We start from the raw sequence: 18,612 nt of genomic DNA, 5'->3' as shown, positions 1-18,612 counted from the left end.
AGAAGACACCGCTGACTAATCAAACTGTTGTCTGCGGCTGCAACCCAGTCAACCTGAAACTAAACACTAGACATGATGTGTGTGCAGACCTTTGAGAGGTTTTACTTCCTTTCTTCTTTATTATAAGCACAGTCTTTTCATTAGACCTGCAAAGATTAACTGATTAGTGTGAGTAATGCCTATTGAGAAAATGTCTAAATTCCCAGATTGCAGCTTCTTCAATGTAAATATTTTCTAGTTTCCTGTGGTTGAGGACAAAACAAGACATTTGTCATCTTGGGCTTGGTCAGGAAATGAAAAAATAAGCGACATATTAAAAGGAATTAATCATTACATGCAGCAATAATCCTCTCAAAATGTGGGAAAAAATGGGATGAACATGAGCTGTATCAAATATTCTTATTAAAGAATGACAATATCTAGATAAAAACTGCCAGTTGTATGGAAAAATCCAGACAAAAAGTCCTGGAAACTACCTGTCGTATCCTTGAGACAGAAATCATCAGTTTAATTTGTCCTGCATTAAGCAGAGACATATTTTAGACCAATTAACAATGAAAATATTAGTTAATTATTGTCTAGTTTTGTTGTTAATAGGACTGTGACCAGCGAAACAGGACATGATTAAAACATGCAAGCAAGTAACGGTAATTTTCACTGTCAATGTTGTATTTTCTCAAATCATTTACTTGTTTGGTGTATGACATCAAAAAATGGTGAAAAAAGTTGATCGGCATTTCCCAAAGCCTGAGAAGAAATCCTCAGATGTTTTGTTTGCCCACAACCCAAGTTTACTGTCATAAAAGAGGCAAGAAACTAGAAAAGAATCACATTTCAGAAGCTGGAATCATAGAATTTACACTTTATTCCTTTAATTGTGACAGTTCTAATTGTTCGCCTCTCTGAGCAGCAAATATACACTGACAGTCATTAAAAACTTTGAGACCATATTTTTCAACATAATTTCTATTTTGAAGGCCGAAACTGGATTTTCTTCATATGAATCATTTGTTTAGCATATTGGCATACAGAAACAAAAATCTAAAGTTTCAAGAAAGATTTCAAAATAAAGAATTTCACAAAAGAAAACGGCACCTGCCAAACACAAAGTCACAACAGTCAATACCGAGTATGGCCTCCATTTGCTTCGATGCAGGCAGCAATCCATCAGCGCATGCTTTGGACCAGGCTTCTGATTGTGGGTTGGGAACAGCCCATACGCCTGGATACATCACTGTAGCTCAAACCGGCCTCCACCATACCCAGTGCCCGGAGACGTTGTTCATGTGATAGACGCGGCATGATGCTGTTCACTGGACTAACAATGGTGGCCTTTTTTGGACCTTTTTATAGGCCTTCAAAACCCATTCTCAAATTGTGCAGATGCTCACTGAGTATTGCTTGGTGTGTATTTGGTTCACTTTTGCTAAGTGACCAACCCATGTGCAATGAATCATGACAAAATGACAACTCATCATTATCTCAACTACCAGGGCACTAGATCATCTGTAAATCTACAATGAATAATTACAACCCCCCTACAAGTAGAATTCTGCGTACATTTCTACCTCAAAGTTTCTATTGACTGTCAGTATACATTTATTCTGGCTGCCTGGATGCACCGATATTAAACAGTACTGCAAAATTAAACTGCATCAGTACTGCCTAAATTGCACACTTACATGCTACACATCTGTAGCAGGACACACTTTATACTTACAGTATATTAAGTTACTGGAAGTTTAGAGAGACATGCACCCAGCATCTATCACAGAACAACAAAATGATAAAGCACAGGCTTTTTTCAAGTTGTTCAGATCAGTAAAATTACTAATAATGGCTAACAGTCCGTATCACAGCACAGTATTTATAAAAACAACAAGGATTATCACCAAAGCCCAGATCGTGCAGACATCCTATTAGCAGATAAACATGCAGCACTGTCCTGTGCAGCTCCTCCCTAAGAATAAAAAAATAATTTCTGACCACTGAGTGCACTAAAAACACTCACAATGTCATCTGGCTTTAAAAAAAAAGAAAATCATAAAACACCTGCACACCCTCAGTTAGCCTTTAAGCTTCTTAGTCCACCTCTATTCATCAAAATGCTTCACCGTGGGTTTAAGCCACAGGTAAGGGATTGTTATTGTGCGAGAGTGAGAGTAATGTTTGCTTCTGTAATCGCCACTGAAACGAACATGTGGCAAAGTCAACACGCTGGAGCCGAAAATGTGTTTCTTTACGTAACGGTGGCGATCTTCAGCAGGCAGCAGAGGACACAGTTTTGACGGAGGAGTGGGAGACGACCTTGTGGGATTTTATTTACAATAACAGAGACACTCTGTGGGCTCTGACTGAAAGCACACTGAGAGAAATGCATTTGCAGAGCATCTGAACACACCTGTGCTGCAGTCTGCAATGAGAAAAACAGGGTTCTACTGCAAAACAAGGCTCATGTGGACACAAGTTGGTGAGAACAGGTGGATTACTGTAGATCATCTGTGCACAGTTCAGGGGAAACGTTTGGAACATTTTTATGAACTAATTCATGCCTTTTCTGCATCAATTTGTGGTAAAAATAAAGCACAAAATTCAGTCACAATGAGTAAACATTATAGCTGTTACTCAAAATGAAAATACTTTGCTTCTTTCATGTCTTTATCATACATCTTCTAAATATCGAGGGGAAGATACTCCTGGAAATTCCCCAGAATTCTACGCTCATGCTGTAGCTGATGTAACATGTTTGTTAACACTCAGTCATCATGTAATTTTAGTGACTGCAAAGCCAGGTGAAAATAACTCGTTAAGGGATATTTGCACTGCAAACAGACCAACAAAGTTCCCCACCAGCTATTCCTGAACAAATATCCCTCCACCTCCTGGGTGTGTGTGTGTGATAAAACTGGTTTTGAAAACAGAAACCTGTTGTTTGACTCTTGGTCAAAATGATCAGTTGTGCCATTTGCCATCACATGTGATTACTTCAGGAAAATATCTTCCCTTAGAGAGCTGCAATGATTAATCAGCTAGTTGTTAATTACCTGCTGTTTCCTGTATTCTCCAGCTATTTTGATAATCGGTTAAGCGGTTGGAGTAACTTTTTACAACAAAATAAGTCAAATTTTTCTGATTCCAGCTTCTTAAATGTAAATATGTTCTGTTTTATTTGCTCCTCTATAACTGTAAACTGAATATATTTGGGGTTTTGTACCAAACAAGACATCGCTCATCAATTCACTGGTTATTCAACAATGAAAATATCCCATGGTGGCCAGAATGGAAGTCTGTTTTTTTAAGTAGCCCTGCAACTAACCAGTGTTTTCATAGTTGATTATTTTCTTGATTCATCGATCAGCTGTTTCGTTCATAAAATGTCAGAAAACAATGTCGATCTGTGTTTCCCAAAGCCTAAAATGACATCCTCAAATGTCCTGTTTTGTCGACAACTCAGTGATATTCAGTTTACTGTCACAGAAGAGGAAGGAAACCTGGAAACACTGACATTCAAAAGGCTAAAAATGTGAGAATTTAGACTATTTTCCATTAAAATAACTTAATAGAGTGAAAATAACGGCTAGTTGTAGTCCTATTGACCTAAAAAAAAAAAAAAAACACGTGAGAAGCTCCAAACAGCAAACCGACATTGATTTAACCTCGAAACACTGTCAAGGTCTCCACACTGAAATCTAATGACGTCTAATTATCCATTTGATGCAGCTGTGCAGAGGGAACATAGCAAACCTCCAAAGCTAATTTACTGGATGTCACACCAAAATCTTAACAATTTTACCATCTCAATCCTCACCAATTAGACACTGACAATAAAGCAGACGCAAAGTGTTTTTCTAAGATCATTTTTCTTCAGCTGCTATGACAGTAAATGAATGAAGGACACCTTACAGCAGTACAGCCATTAATCAATTCATTTGCAAGTCATAAACAAACTAATCTCCAACTCCTGCAATTATCAATGCATCGGTTTGAGTAGTTCTCAGATTCCAGCTCCTTAAATGTGAGTATTTTCTGTTTTCCCTACTCTATGAGCAAAGTGATTATATTTAAGTTGTGGACACTACAAGACATTTCCCATCTTGGTCTTTCTTTCTGACATTTTAAAGACCAAAAAACTAAACGATCAATCTAGAAAATAACAATGACTTAAAAATATCATTGGATACAGCCCCGTTTCTCATTCAGTACTTGAAATCTAGTTTTGTTGTTTGTAGAGCTGCATCTAACAACCATTTGATGATCATCTTAACGAGCTCTTTGGTCTATAAAATGTCAAGAAATAGTGAAAAATATTGATCAAATGACAAATGTCTTGTTTACTGTCACAGAGGAGGAACAAAAACAGAAAGTAACAACATTTAACAAGCTGGAATCTAAGAATTTTTACTTTTTTCCCCCCCTCTTAAAAACCACTCAAACCAGTTGACTGACAACTAATCAACTCACTGTTGCAGCTAAATATGACAGTAAAATGAATGTCTTTGGGTTGTGGACAAAACAAACATTTGAGGGTGTAATTTGGGCCTGAGGGGGACACTCATCAACCTTTTCATCTTTTTCTGACATTGTACAGATGAGGGAACTAATCACTTATTTAAAAAAATCTACCATAACAATCATGGTTCATTGCAGCTCTCGGCGCCTCAATAAAAACATATGAGAGGCTCTTAACAGCAAACTGGTATTGATTTAACCTATAAACAATGTCGAGGCACCTGTTGACATCTGTTATTCATCTGATGCAGCTGTGTAGAGCGAACGCTAATTTTCCTCAAAAACCATCGTCAACAATGGATCTTAATTCATTGATTAAATACGGACATAAAAGATATATTCAAATAGAGTGCTTCTCGTTGACAGTGAATCAATGGCACCTTGCAGTCTGGATGATTCAGTGAAGCAGCAACACAACAGTTACTGAATTTGTTTTTAACTATTAAATTAAACTCCAACTATTGTGATAGCCCATTAATCAAGGACATAAACAATGAAAATAATCATTAGTTGAAGCTCTATATTTTGTCTAAATGTAGTTTTATTGTGAGTAGCACTGCAACGAACAACTATTTCAACTGTTGATTATATTCCCGATGAGCTGTTTAGATCATAAAGTGCAAGAAAATTGTGAAAAATGTCGATCAGCGTTTCATGAAAGCATGTCTTGTTTTGTCCACAAGCCAAAGATATTCAGTTTACTGTCACTGAGGAGGAACAAAAACAGGAAATATTCGCATTTCTGAAGCTGGAATCAGAGAATCTTTACATTTTTCTTTAAAAAATAACCAAAGCAATACAGTGACAACTAATTGCTGCAGCTATATGCGGCAGTAAACTGAACATTTTTGAGTTGTTGATAAAACAGGACAGTTAAGGACATTATTTGGGCTTTAGGAATCAATTTTACAGTTTTCTGACAAAAGAAGTGGACATATAAACCAAAGAACTAATAAGAAGCAATCAAGTAACACAGAAAGTAATCAACAATGAAAATAATTGTTAGTTTTAGCCCTGTTCTCCTAAATAAGAATATGTGAGTTTGGTGCCTACAACGTTCTTCATTTTGGGCTTTGGGAAAGACGGACTGACATTTTTCATAATTTTCTGACATTTTGTAGACCATACCACTAATTGATCAATCACAAAATGAAAACAGTTAATTGCAGCCCTAGTCACCTCAGTATAAGTATGCGAGAAGCTCTTGGTAACAAACTGATATTGATTTAACTTTGAAACAATGTCAGGGTCCTCATCTAAATAATTAAAATTATGTCTTTCTTTGTTTTGGCCAAAAAAAAAAAAATTCACATTTGAGACTTTTTTTTCCCCTCAATAAAGTTACTTGAATCAATTTACTGACAACTAATCAACTAAACTACTAGTCAATTATTTTCGAGACTAGCTGTTTGTACTATAAAATGTCAGTAAATGGTGACAAATAATAGTGTTTTTTTGAAAGACCATGCAATGCATATGATGTCTGCATCTGTTGTGTTTTAGACAAATAAAACAGAAAACATTCAGATTTAGGAAGCTGGAATCAGAGAATTTAGACTTTTTTTCTTTAAAAAATTACTCAAACCAATCGATCAACTAATCAGCAGCTGCATATGATGGTATACTAAACATCTTATGAATAAAACATGACATTTTAGGATATCAGTGGGGCTTTAGGAAACACCGAATGTCATTCTTCATCATTTGCTGACTTTCTATTCATCAAGAAACTAATCGATTAATCCAGAAAATAGCAGACGATGAAAATATTGTCTTCTTTCCTCTATAAAATTATGAAAATTATTATATTGATTTAACCTCGAAACAATATCAAAATCAACGTCAAGGTCTCCAAACTGAAATCTAATCGCACCTGATTATTCATTTCATGCAGCTGGACACAACAGACATCCAAAATCTTAGATGTTTCACCTTCTATCTCACCGATTAAACATTGACATTAAGGATACGCTAAAATAGGACATTTTTAAAGATGTTTCTAGTCAGCAGTCAATCAACGACACCTTACAGTCTGGATGAATGTGGCAGCTGCAGCTCCCAGATTCACTGAAGCCACCAGACTAGCAGTAACACAACAATTAGGTCTTAACTATTAGATTAATGTCCATTTGTTTTGATAACAGATTAATCAAGGAAATAATCAGCAATGAAATAATCATTAGTTGAAGGCTGACTTTTCACCCAAGAGATGCACTGCAACCAACAATTATTTTCATTGTCGATTACTGTTTTACTTATTTTTGGTCTATAAAATGTCAGAAGAGAATGAAAAACGTCACTCAGTGTTTTATGAAAGCCCAAGATTATATCTTCAAATGTCTTGTTTTGGCCACAACCATAAGAAACAAGAAAATCTGCATGTGTGAGAAGCTGGAATTGAAGATTTTAGACTGTTTATCCTAAAAAGTATATACATTCAAATCAAATGACTGACAACTAATCAACTAGTTGTTGCAGCGCTATATGACAGTAAACTGATTATCTTCAGGCTGTGAACTAAACAAGACATTTCAAGATGTAATTTGGACTTCAGGATACACTAATTGACATTTTCCTCATTTTCTAACCAAAAAAAGAATTGATTAATCAAAAAAACAATTAACAATGAAAATAATGATTAGTAGCAGCCCTAGTCAACTCAATATAAACACGTGAGAAGGTCTTGACAGCAAATTGATATTGATTTAACCTCAAAACAATGCCAAGATCTTCTCCTAAATGACAAAAAAAAATGTCTTTCCTTGTTTTGTCCAAATAAACCAGAAAATATTCACATTTGGGACCTTTTTTCCTCTAAAAACTACTCAAATCAACTAACTGTTGCAGCTGTATGCGATATTAAACTGAACATCTTCAGGTGGTGGACTAAGCGAGACGTGAGGACATCGTTTGGGCTTTAGGAAACACAGACTGACATTTTTCACCACATTCGGACATTTTACAGATCAGACAAATAATCGATTAATTGAGAAAATAACCGACAATGAGAAAAGTGGTTCGCTGCAGCCTTGTTCGCTTCAATAAAAAAAAAAATATGAAAGCCTCATAACAGCCAAGTAATATTGATTTAACCTCGAAACAATGTCAAAATCAATGTCAAGGTCTCCACACTGAAATCTAATGACACCTGATTATTTATCTGATGCAGCTGTGCACAGCAAATCTCCAAAACATCTTTTTGTGGGAAGATGCAACATCAAAAATCTTTCACATTTCACTTTCTATCTCCCTAAATAAGCATCAACAATAAACAGACACTAACAGAGGGCATTTCTCTAAATTGCGGATCAATGACACCTTGCAGTCTGGATGAATGTGGCAGCTGCACCCCCCAGATTCACTGAAGCTACCAGACTAGCAGCAGCAGTCTGTGGATGCAGCACATTAAATTAACATTAGCACTAATTACACTCGTCTCACAGGTCAACAGGCTGCAGATATGGCGGCACTGAGCCACAATCAGTGTAAATACGAGCCATGAAGCGGCAGCCTGCGTGTCGGTGAGTCAGTTGACTTTATGGCCACTGTTGCCGCTCATCGGCCGGCTGCCGTCTGCTCTTGTCCCGCTACGGCTGCTAGCTTCCTCCGGCTAACCTCCCTCCGCTGGTTGCAGGCGAACGACAATAAAATATAATTAATTAAACCTCAGCTTTTGCTTTCAAGTTTCCAGCCTTAAAATAACCTCCCATGTCGTGTTGTTTTCACCCAGTAGGTGAAGCCAAACCGGAGAGTTAATTCAAAAAGAGGTCCAGTTTAATGGGTTTTTTTTTAAGCTAGCTAGCAATGCTACCGTCTCCAGCTGTGTGTGTGACAGGAGGGAGGATGCGGGATTATGGATTTTAAATTAAAAGCCCCGGCGTTCAAAATAAAATAAATAAATATAAACCCCGACAAAATAATAATTCGGAGCGACAGTGAGAGTGGAGCTTTCTTACGTGATTTCGGTTGCAGGAGACGCGGGGGTGAAGGGGGTTTAATCCGGAGAGGAGAGAGAGATGCTGCTGCTCTGGGGGCGTCTCTGTGCGGCTCTTCCAGCTGCTGTGTCCCGTCTCCCGGCTGCCGGAGCGTCCCGGTGCTCTTGTACCAGCCGCCCTCCAGTGGAGAATGAACGGCCCCGGTGCGTTGATGAGGAGCCCCTCTCTCCGCTCGCTTGCTCCCTCCACCTCCTGTGTGCCCGCGCGTCCGTGCACGTCTCTGTCTCGCGCGCGTGTGGATGCTCGTGCGTGCGTGTGTGAATGAGTGCGCTTTGGGTTGACAGAGTGAGTCATCCAGCAGCTCCAGCTCCTCCCCCCTCCGTCCTCCCCCAACAGCTGACTACTGTAGCCGCCATGCGTTCACAAACAGACTCCCCCCTCCTCACCCTACCGTACCCCAAAAACAGGCTGCTGCAGGTTTCATTGATGCCTTCGATGTTTGTCCCCCTCAACTAAAAAAACAAAAAAAAACAAAACAGAAGGACTGCCTGGATTTTAAGATATTTACAGCACGAATTAGAGCAAAAAAGGGCACAAAATGGTGCATAAAAGTCACCAGAATACAGGAAAATCAGAAGAAGAAATCTCTTATCTCTTTATCTCCCCATATACATAACATAGATAGATAGATAGATAGATAGTACATACAAGTACTAAAAATATATATTTTGATAAAAACATTTTTTAGTTATATCTGCATCAAACTAATGGATTTTTATGAACGTTAATTTGTTCTTTTACAATGTTTGACCACAAAATTACACTATTTTTGTTGGATTTCGATCAGAATTTTTTTTTTCAAAATTGTAACTTTATCTAACCCTAATTGCTTCAGAAATTTTTACAGATTTTTGAAAGATTTATTTTACAGATCTTCACCATTAAACAACATTCTTTTTTACTGACATTTTACTGGTCAATCAATGAAAATTTTAAATAAAATATTTATTTTAACAAAATTTTTAATTTACAAGATAACTGTAAAAAAAAAAAGAAAAGAAAAAAGGTCCAAATTGTAAATAATGCTCACATTTTCACTGTAAAATTATACTATTTTTACTCTATTTAAACCAGAAATAATTTTGCAGAAGAAGCAAAAAATTACACAAAATGGTTGCTAGGTTTTCAATCTTTTATTAATTTACAGATTTTTAAAAAATCTAGTAAAATCACAGAAAAAAATGTCTGAATTTACATGCTATTAAATAATGTCTTTATCAAAATAATGCATTTTTTTATGAATGCTAATTTGTTCTTTTATAATGTTTGACCACAAATTTATACTGTTTTTACTGGATTTAAATTATTTACAAGAAAAAATATTCACATATTTTTTCAGAAATATCTAGATTTGTGTGATAACCATAAAAAAACTGGATGAAACTGTCCACATTAAAGATCTGGATTTTTAAAAATACAAATCCTTTTTTGTTTTTTTGTTTTTACAATATTTGACTGTAAAATTTACACTTGTTTACACTGTTTTTAAACCATGTAACAGATAATTAAAGTCAATTATAAGAATTACTTACCATTTTTCATGCTTAAAAAAGTGTCATGATTTCACAAATATTATGAAATATTATATTTCATAATATTTGTATTATATTATTTAAACTAAAAATTATATATATTTAAGATAAAAATGTCAAATAATTTAGAACTGTTAGTTTAAATCTATTCTATGTTTTGTTAAATTGCAACATTAATCTTACAACAATAATAACCAAATAAATCTCCAACAAAAATCTTTAGAGAACATTTTCTGCTTAATGTAGTCCTCCACAATTTTCCAACAGAATCTATGCCCATGGAAAGCGACCACATTTTTTTTTTTAAATCAGCGTCATCACTTCATTTTGAGAATTCTTTGTCAGTTTTTATATTATCAAATAAGTGAGAATCTTTATAGTATTCATCCACAAGCTACAACATGTTCACATCAAATCCTGATCCTCTGGGGAGCTGCAGCTGACAGATATATATCGTCTTCCCAGGACAATGTTCAAGCAGTATCCTTTTAAAGACATTTATTTCAACGTATTACTGTGAAGTCGGGGAACACATTAACGTCCCTCGCTGGTCGTTGATTTAACCCCTAAAAACTTACATCTGTGTCTCTAAATTACATACATAGAAGCTTTAAAATTGCTGTTTAAGCACTTCCTTTCCCTTCATATGGTCTATAAATGCCCATCTTGAACTGCATCTGAGGGAAATTTTCAAAAGAACGGACAAAACAGGTGTGGCACAGGCATAGTACTTGATCCAACTTCAAAAATACTAATTTCTTCAATTCCCACAATGCAACTCCCACACCTCTATTACAAACATTCTTCCACTTTCTAACATTTCTGCTAAAAAAAATTACAAAAATCACAGCCTCCATGGCTATTTTCTTACATACACACACATAAGACACTAACACAACTATAAAATTTATGAATTCTTGTTTTAAAATCAGTCAAACTGTGCCACGGAATTGAAATTCAAAATAAAAACTGCACCATTCAGGGGAAATCATCATTTGTGATTCTGAAGTTCAGGGACTAAATGTTGTAAAAAAAAAGGAAAAAAAAATTGTGATAAAAGACTGGGGAGAAAAACCCTGTAAAGCAAGGACGCTGTGCCTTCGTTCCTCCCCCCAAAGAGGACATTTTTAGGTTTTAGGACAAAGTGAAATGGTCTCACACTGGAGGGATAATATTGGAATTACAATCAGAATTCGATCCAAGGTTAGGTTTAGTGCCAACATTACATTTGTAGGTTCAGGATTAAGGTTGGATTAGGACAGTTGAGGGTTAATATTTAGGGGTCAAGGACTGAAAAAGGTCAGCAAATATCTTTTAAAAAAAGTAGCTTCTGTGCATGTATGTGTGTGTGAGTGTTCAGTGTACCTTCAGAGCAGCTTCCAGTGGTCGTCCCCTCTTGGTATTCCTCATTAAAGCCCAGTTACTGGACTCCTCCTCCTCCTCTAGATGGACAGACACAGGGCGATAATATTCCTGGGAGTTTGGAGGGGCGTCACTGTTTATATAACCCAGAGAATCTTATTAAAAAGCTGCTCTCCTTCCGTCCTGAACTCGGGGTTAATTAGCTCACTTCCTAGTTGCCGGCATGCACCGAGGCCTCTGAATGGTCGCAGCGGTTGTTATGGGCGACCAGGCTCAGCCTTATCTCCTGTTGCCTGTTGGGATTCTGCTGAGGAGCCGAGACTGAGAAGGACACAGTGTTTATGTAGTCTGGAAAACACACACACACATACACACTCCAGCAGCACACACATATGTTACAGTGACAGCTGAAAATTCTCCGGCCACATGCCACCACCAACGCTCGCACAATGTGTTGCTGAAAATGTGTTAAAGATGAAAATAAATAAAAGAAGGTGTCTCAAAGCAGAAAAGTTGTAGCAGCACAGGCAGAAACAGTCCTTTCTGCAGTGGAAATGCAAATTGCAGTGATTCATGTGACTTTTTTAGGCTCAGAAAAAGTCACATAGCGCATTTTGGATGGCCAGACTAAAGTTCACTGTCTGTTATTGCGCCGTAGCGAGAATAAGAGCAGATTTGCAACAGAAACAACCAGTTTTGTGTGATTTTAGTGCTCCTGAATATCAGGCCAGCAACTATGTCATGGAGGTGTTCCTCTTTGGGATATTTCAGAGATATTGTTACCAGGGAAATAATAGGAAGTAGGTCATCAAGGCTTCCCCCTGCCTTTCACGGTGACATATCTCATACATGTACTCCCACCTACATATTGTACTTACAGGACATAAATGCACACAGAAGCTACCAAACACTCGGGAACTGGGTTTCATATGTGGCCTCCTTTCTTGAAATGCAGTCTGGGCTTCAGACAAGCATTTACATTTAGGTGCACCGAAACTTTTCAGGTGACTACCTCATGAAGCTCACTGAGAGAATGCCAAGAGTGTTCAAAGCAGTAATCAAAGCACAGGGTGGCTATTTTAATGAATCTAAAATACAAAACATGTTTTGACTGATTTCACACTGTTTTGTTTACTACATAATTCCATTTGTGTTCATTCATAGTTTTGATGCCTTTGGTGAGAATGTACAACGCAAATAATAATGAAAATAAAGAAAAATCATTAAATGAGAAGGAGTGTCCAAACTGTTAATAGTGTATATTCCACAGGTCGAGAATTTACTTGTGGTGTTTGATGTGCATGCAAAGACTCCCAGAGTTTAGAGGTCGATGTATAACTCTAATTGTTTTCTGAAGTTACAATGTAAAGTGTGTTGTTATTAGTAATACTACAATTTACTGATGCTCTCATGCTGCTAGAAGCATTGACAGTATAACCCAGGCTGCTTTTTTTGATGCTACAGAATTCATTTTTTCCCTAAACGCCTCACAAGTAAATTTCTGGTAGATGCTGCAATTTACAGATGTTCTCTGAATGCCTCGCACTACTAGAAACCTCTAGTCTCCACTCAGCTCCATTTGCAGCAGCTCAGACAGTTGTGTGACCAAAATTAGTTGGAAAACAGTAAATTAAAGTGCTTTAATGTTAGATTTACCTTAGATGAAGCTGAATGAACTTATCAACCTGGTCTGGCAGCCCAGAGAAAAAAATATACAGAGCAATTGAGACTTTTTTTCTGCTAAATGTGACTATTTTCTCATTTCTAACATATTTTTCAGTACCATTTCCACTGCTTGCAGTGTTAAAAAGACTGGGTTAACAGTGAAATCTATATTTCAAATTAAAGTAATAAAACGTTAAAAAAAATGACAGCCAAAAGACTTCAAGGAAAACAAAACCGATGTAATTAAGACAATGACAATTAAGGACTGTGTAAAAAAAAACAAAACAATAAGACAATAGATGGATTCAGGAACACAAGTGAAACCAAGAGAGACTAATAAATGATAAAATTATGGAGGTAATTATCACACAACATCACAAACACAAACATAGAAATATTGAAATGTGATAATAAAAATGAAAACACTTTCAGGTTGAATAATGACAAATCAAAAGACACACAACTCCACTCTGGCAAAGTACAATAATAGCCACATTTATTTTTAATTACAAGCAAATTCCCTTTACACTATATTTTTCTCATCGTCATGTTTTATCCTTATTGTCATACATACATTTACATTTCCAGAGTGCATACACTTAAGTTGATGAGAAGAAGGAGGGAGGCTGTTAAATAAGACACAAAAGAAAAAAAGAAAAAAGTCTCTCTTTTCTTGCGAGACACGTCAAATACTGCTCGTCACAAGCATTACTCAGTAGTGGTACTGTACTAAAAAAGTGCACACGGTCTATTCAATACCAGACAGCTTCGTAATAATATAATGGCAATTTAAACAATGATGCATTTCACACATTCAACATCAAACGAGGCAAACCCATTCAAAGGCACAGGACTCTCACATCTATATCTTTTTAAAGTGTAATTTGTACTTACATGTCAGGTAATCCTTCACTTTGTCTTTTAAAAGGAAAATCAGCTGAAACGTGATTCGATATCAAGTGACACACCTGTGAGTTAAATGGCACCAGAAGTCAAACATACCAAAATAAGGAAATTTACACGTTAAAGAGGGAAATGTCCAGTTATAAATGTGTTCATGTGAACGCTGGTGGATATAAAATGAGCATCTGTGGTCAGTTTAAACATGACTGAACTGTTTACCCACTTTAAAGTTTACGACTGTGGGCAAATGATAAGAATAATGTCAGCACACAACATGCAGTCAGTTCTATTTGCAATTGAACAGTTTTTGCCTCTTTACACCTTCCTGCTCTTTACAACTCCATAACTGAATTTAATGAAGCTGTCGCGGTATGACTGAAGTGCAGATTTTTAGCTTTAATTAAGCATTTAAAGATCTAGACTGGATTCCAAGTGTTGAATTTGCATTCGGTGGGTGTTCAAGGTCACCCTGCCTTCACAGATCTATCTTCTGATACAACTAAGGTAGATTTTAAGTTCTGTTTTGAGGAAAGTTAGGGAAAATGTGACGGTGTGGTCTACAATAGGACCCTTTTACTACTTCTAGGAAGCTTCTCCTCCATTTTCTGGATTACTGGAATCATCTGTTATATGATTGGCTGGTTGAAAAGGAGAGACAGTGAAGCAATAAAAGTAACAGGAAACAAATGTTGATTTGAAAGGTATTAGTAATAATGCAGCAGAGAATGTGATTCCCTTAAAATGTAACTGAGAACACAGTCTAGATCATTTCAAATTTTGTGGAGACTGAGTTGTCATGGAAATATGTGGTCGAAAGCGGTGTCAATGCAGGTGAAGGAAGCAATCATTAGGCTAAAAACAACAAATCAGAGAGTGGCCAAGTCAAAAATTTGGTACATTCTTCATGAGGAGGAATATACAGGTGGTTGGTTCAGCCACACCAAAAGGCCAGGAAGAATATAGAAGACAACTGAAGTTGATGATTGTAGAATTCCTTCCTTGGTGTAGAAGAACCTTTTCACAACACTTTCGAGGAGGAAGTTAAGAGACGCCTTCATGAATGTAAATACAGAGAACTTTTCTTAACAAGAAACTATTGATAACTCTAAAGAACAGAAAGGCCATATTAGACTTTGGTAGCAGAAATCTACAAAGATTATTTGGACGGATGAAACCTCAGATGAGCAGAATGATGGCAAAAGAAGAATCCTATATCATCTGTCATGCATGGTGGAGGCAGTATTATGGCATAGACATGGATGACTGCAAATGGAACTGGATCGCTGCTGCTTAATGATGATGTGACAGAAGTAGCAGGATGGATTCTGAGGTGTACAGATGGAAAATTACCCAAAAATACTGCAAAGAGAGCTAAAAGCAAAGAAGTCAGTCACCTGATCTCAACCTAACTGATTTGCTTTTCACTTACTGAAGACAAAACTCAGAGAAGAAATACCCCAAAAGAAGCAACAACTGCAGTAAGGGCCTAACAAGGGGTGGAACTCGGCATTTGGTGATGCCTAAACTTTATGCAGCCACATAAATAAAACACCCAAAAACTCGTAAACCAATCTACATAAAATATATTCTAAAAACAAAAATCAATGCTGGCTCATAGGGCATACAGGAAATCCTTAGATTTGTTAGATTTTCATGTTTCATGTCATTTGTTACGGTCACAATCTTTAATTAACATTAATTTTAATTTAAGGTTAATTTTCAAAAGTAATAATGCTGTCGGGTCTAAGTTTAATGTTTAAATTTGTTAGATTAAACTCCATAATTTAAAATTCCAAAGGATCTCAACGTTAATCTGTATTGTAGTCAGATAAAAGTAATATTTTATATGATTTTTGATGGTATTTAATTCCAAAAGTGTAAATTACTCAGGTGAAATCACACCTTAAACAACACGACAAGGTGTTGAACCCAAAGTTCAACTCGTTAGGTGAATTTTACAATCATATTCTCATATAATTTAATTGTTTTGATGAAGCAGATGTGGTTTAAAGTGTGCTTTAAGTAAAAAATACTGACTTGACCTTGTGGAAATGGAGGGACATTGTAAAAAAGACTAATTTCTAAACAGTTAATGAAATATTTTTGTTGAGATCAAAGCTGAAAGTCCGCAGTTCAAACACATCTTGATTGCTTCATTTTAAATCCATTATTGTGGTGTGCAGAGGCGAATGACTGTCCAAATAGAGCTGACGGTAATTTCTGTGCTGCGTTTGCAGGGGAACTGTAGCAACACAATGAACCAGTTATGAGGAAGGCCACTTCCATAAACTACAACAGGATCCTCTTCTGCTTCTGGTTTGACAGTTTTAGTTCAGCAGGGCAAAGAGGAAAGAAAACAAAGAGCAGCCTGTTAATGTGAGCCGCCTACTGTCGTACAAAAGAAAACTAAAAACAGAGTGTGTCGTGACTCTTTCAGTCCTGTTCAACGTATTCCACAGTGATGTATCGAAGCCACACTGGGTCAACTATTTTGCAGGTTTAGTTGAAATGTTTCAGAGAAAATAGATTTACATTATTAAACATCTCTGCTACAGAGCTACTGTAACGTTTACAGTTGTTCAAACACATGCAGACACTGTACAACAAACCTTCCCTTCTCGTCCTCTCTGGACAGAAGTGCCCACAAACTACTGTTAAAAACTAGCCAAAACTAAGAAAGGATGACATAATATCATGCCACATATCTCACGAACCAAATAATGGTTAAAAAAATGATGGGTTTTAAAACAAAATAGCAGCAACACATAGGCTTAGTTCTGTGAGAACAAAAATGGAGAACCAGCAAGCCACCAGTGCCTCTGAGTAAAAGAGTTACACAGTTAGTGAGCCTTCAGTGCAAATATGTAAAGGTGGGTTTAAATCTTATAAAGATGGAAGCTTTAAAGGCTGAGTAAGCAGTGGTTTCTTTACAGTACGAGTTGACTCCACTTAAATGACAAAAATCCACCGTAAGTGAATTCAAAACTTGGCACCACGCAGCTCTGCGACCACCACTACGGTCATGATAATAAAAAATAATAAAAACAAACTACTCTCTCTGTGCAATAGTTCAAGTAAGTTAATTCCTGCAAATAGTTAGTGTTTTCGTAACACAACCTGTGGCCGTACCGAAAGAGACGACAACATACAGGGAACATACAAATACACAAAAAGTACTATTTACATGAAGCGGTTCTCTGGACAGGACTGCATTCTACGCAGAGAGGACCTCTACTCACCAGGTCAGGCTCAGATTTGATCTAATCCTCCCATTGGTTACATTTAGGACCAAAGTTGGGGCAGTCTCATCCTGTATCTGTGGCCACAACCACATCCACCAATCAGAGTCCCAGTGTGAAGCAAAGCGGCGTCGTTTAAAGGGGCGTGTCGTAGACGCGCTCCGACGATCCCTCCTCCATGTCGTCCTCCGACTGCGACGCCTTGTGGTTCAGCTTCTCCGCTGTCGAGGAGGAAACCAGGTTCCCGCTGTGGACGCTGCCGTCGTCGCTAAGCTTGGCCTTGCTGCTGTCCTGAACAAACTCTTGGATCTCCACAGGGAGCCGCCGGAACTTGTCCTGGTACTCCTGGTCCAGATCGCTCTGTAGCTGCAGGAGAAGATCAAAAGCAAGAAATATTACAACTGGAAGATTTGCTCTGGGTTCCAAATTGCATACTTTGTCCTTTCAAAGAAAATACTGCTGGATGTTAGATGTGTCACAGTGTGTTGGGTGAATTGAAATGTCACTTGTCTGTGTGCTCTTTGCAGCTCATGCTGGTTAAGCCTTGATTATACTCCCTTACAGTTCCTGTTATTCTACTACTTTGTACTCATTCTGGAGTTTGTTCAGAGATCTCCGTTCTATACATGTGCAGCAGATCAGCGTCATCATATATCATGCTTGCCCTTATAGTATAGTTGCTACATACATTTTGTTCTGCACACAGATGTTTGTAGAGGGGTTCATTCAGACTCTCACATATTTGAGCTAATTCTGAAATTTATGTCACATAAACGCTTAAAATAAACGCTTATTCGTACAAGAGACCGTGGCGTATCCTCCACTCACAGAGGAATGCTGGTTTAGAAAAGCAGAAAACTACAGAAATGCAATTTTATGTGGGAGGACATTCTGGTATTTTTGACAAACTGCATTTGACTTCCTGTGTAATGAGATACACTAAACCTATTTCTGGCAAACTACACAGTAAAAAAAAAACAAAAAAACACACAAAACAAAAATTAGCATAGTAATTTCAAGGCTGAATAAAAACAAAACTGCAAAATTCCCCTGTGAGAAAACATCTTTTAAATATAAGAAAATCAATCAAATGCAACATCCATACATTTAAAACACAAATTTGAATGTTGGTATCCTTCAATAACTACATAATTATGTTATTTTCCTTAATAATATAATCATCCTACAATATATGCCTGCCGATGTACAGATTTCTTTAGGAAAAACAAAGAAAACTGAATTTAAAGTGCATTTTACTTTTACAACTTCTATATGTGATATTTTTTAGATGTATATTTTTAAATGTGTACGAGAGAAGAGCTCTAAGTGTTCAATAACAGCTGTCTACTGTATTTGTGCCACATACAGTAACTGGAGTTAAACGTTTTTGAATCTTCAGCATCTACT

General features: G+C 36.9%; 2 protein-coding genes across 4 annotated transcripts in view; both read right to left on the bottom strand.

Annotated features, from left to right (window-relative positions):
• The window catches only part of LOC110951383 (1-phosphatidylinositol 4,5-bisphosphate phosphodiesterase beta-4), a 98,015-nt gene extending 89,236 nt beyond the window's left edge, over positions 1-8,779 (bottom strand). Inside the window, exon 1 of one of the 2 annotated variants that reach the window (XM_022194410.2) lies at positions 8,466-8,779. The gene's annotated coding sequence lies outside the window, so the exon portion shown is untranslated. The remainder of the gene's footprint in view (positions 1-8,465) is intronic. The other variant, XM_022194412.2, reaches the window with a different exon arrangement.
• A 4,763-nt stretch (positions 8,780-13,542) lies between these two features.
• Positions 13,543-18,612, bottom strand: part of LOC110951382 (1-phosphatidylinositol 4,5-bisphosphate phosphodiesterase beta-1) — a 187,684-nt gene continuing 182,614 nt past the window's right edge. The window contains exon 33 of one of the 2 annotated variants that reach the window (XM_051960677.1): positions 13,543-17,571. In XM_051960677.1, the coding sequence (XP_051816637.1) occupies positions 17,341-17,571 (231 nt within the window). In that variant the 3' untranslated portion in view covers positions 13,543-17,340. The remainder of the gene's footprint in view (positions 17,572-18,612) is intronic. The other variant, XM_051960678.1, reaches the window with a different exon arrangement.

Source organism: Acanthochromis polyacanthus, chromosome 16, assembly GCF_021347895.1.
Source record: "Acanthochromis polyacanthus isolate Apoly-LR-REF ecotype Palm Island chromosome 16, KAUST_Apoly_ChrSc, whole genome shotgun sequence".
In the NCBI taxonomy this organism is placed as follows: domain Eukaryota; kingdom Metazoa; phylum Chordata; class Actinopteri; family Pomacentridae; genus Acanthochromis; species Acanthochromis polyacanthus.
The sequence above is the reverse complement of the archived record's forward strand: the minus strand, read 5'-3'. Positions and strand labels throughout refer to the sequence as shown.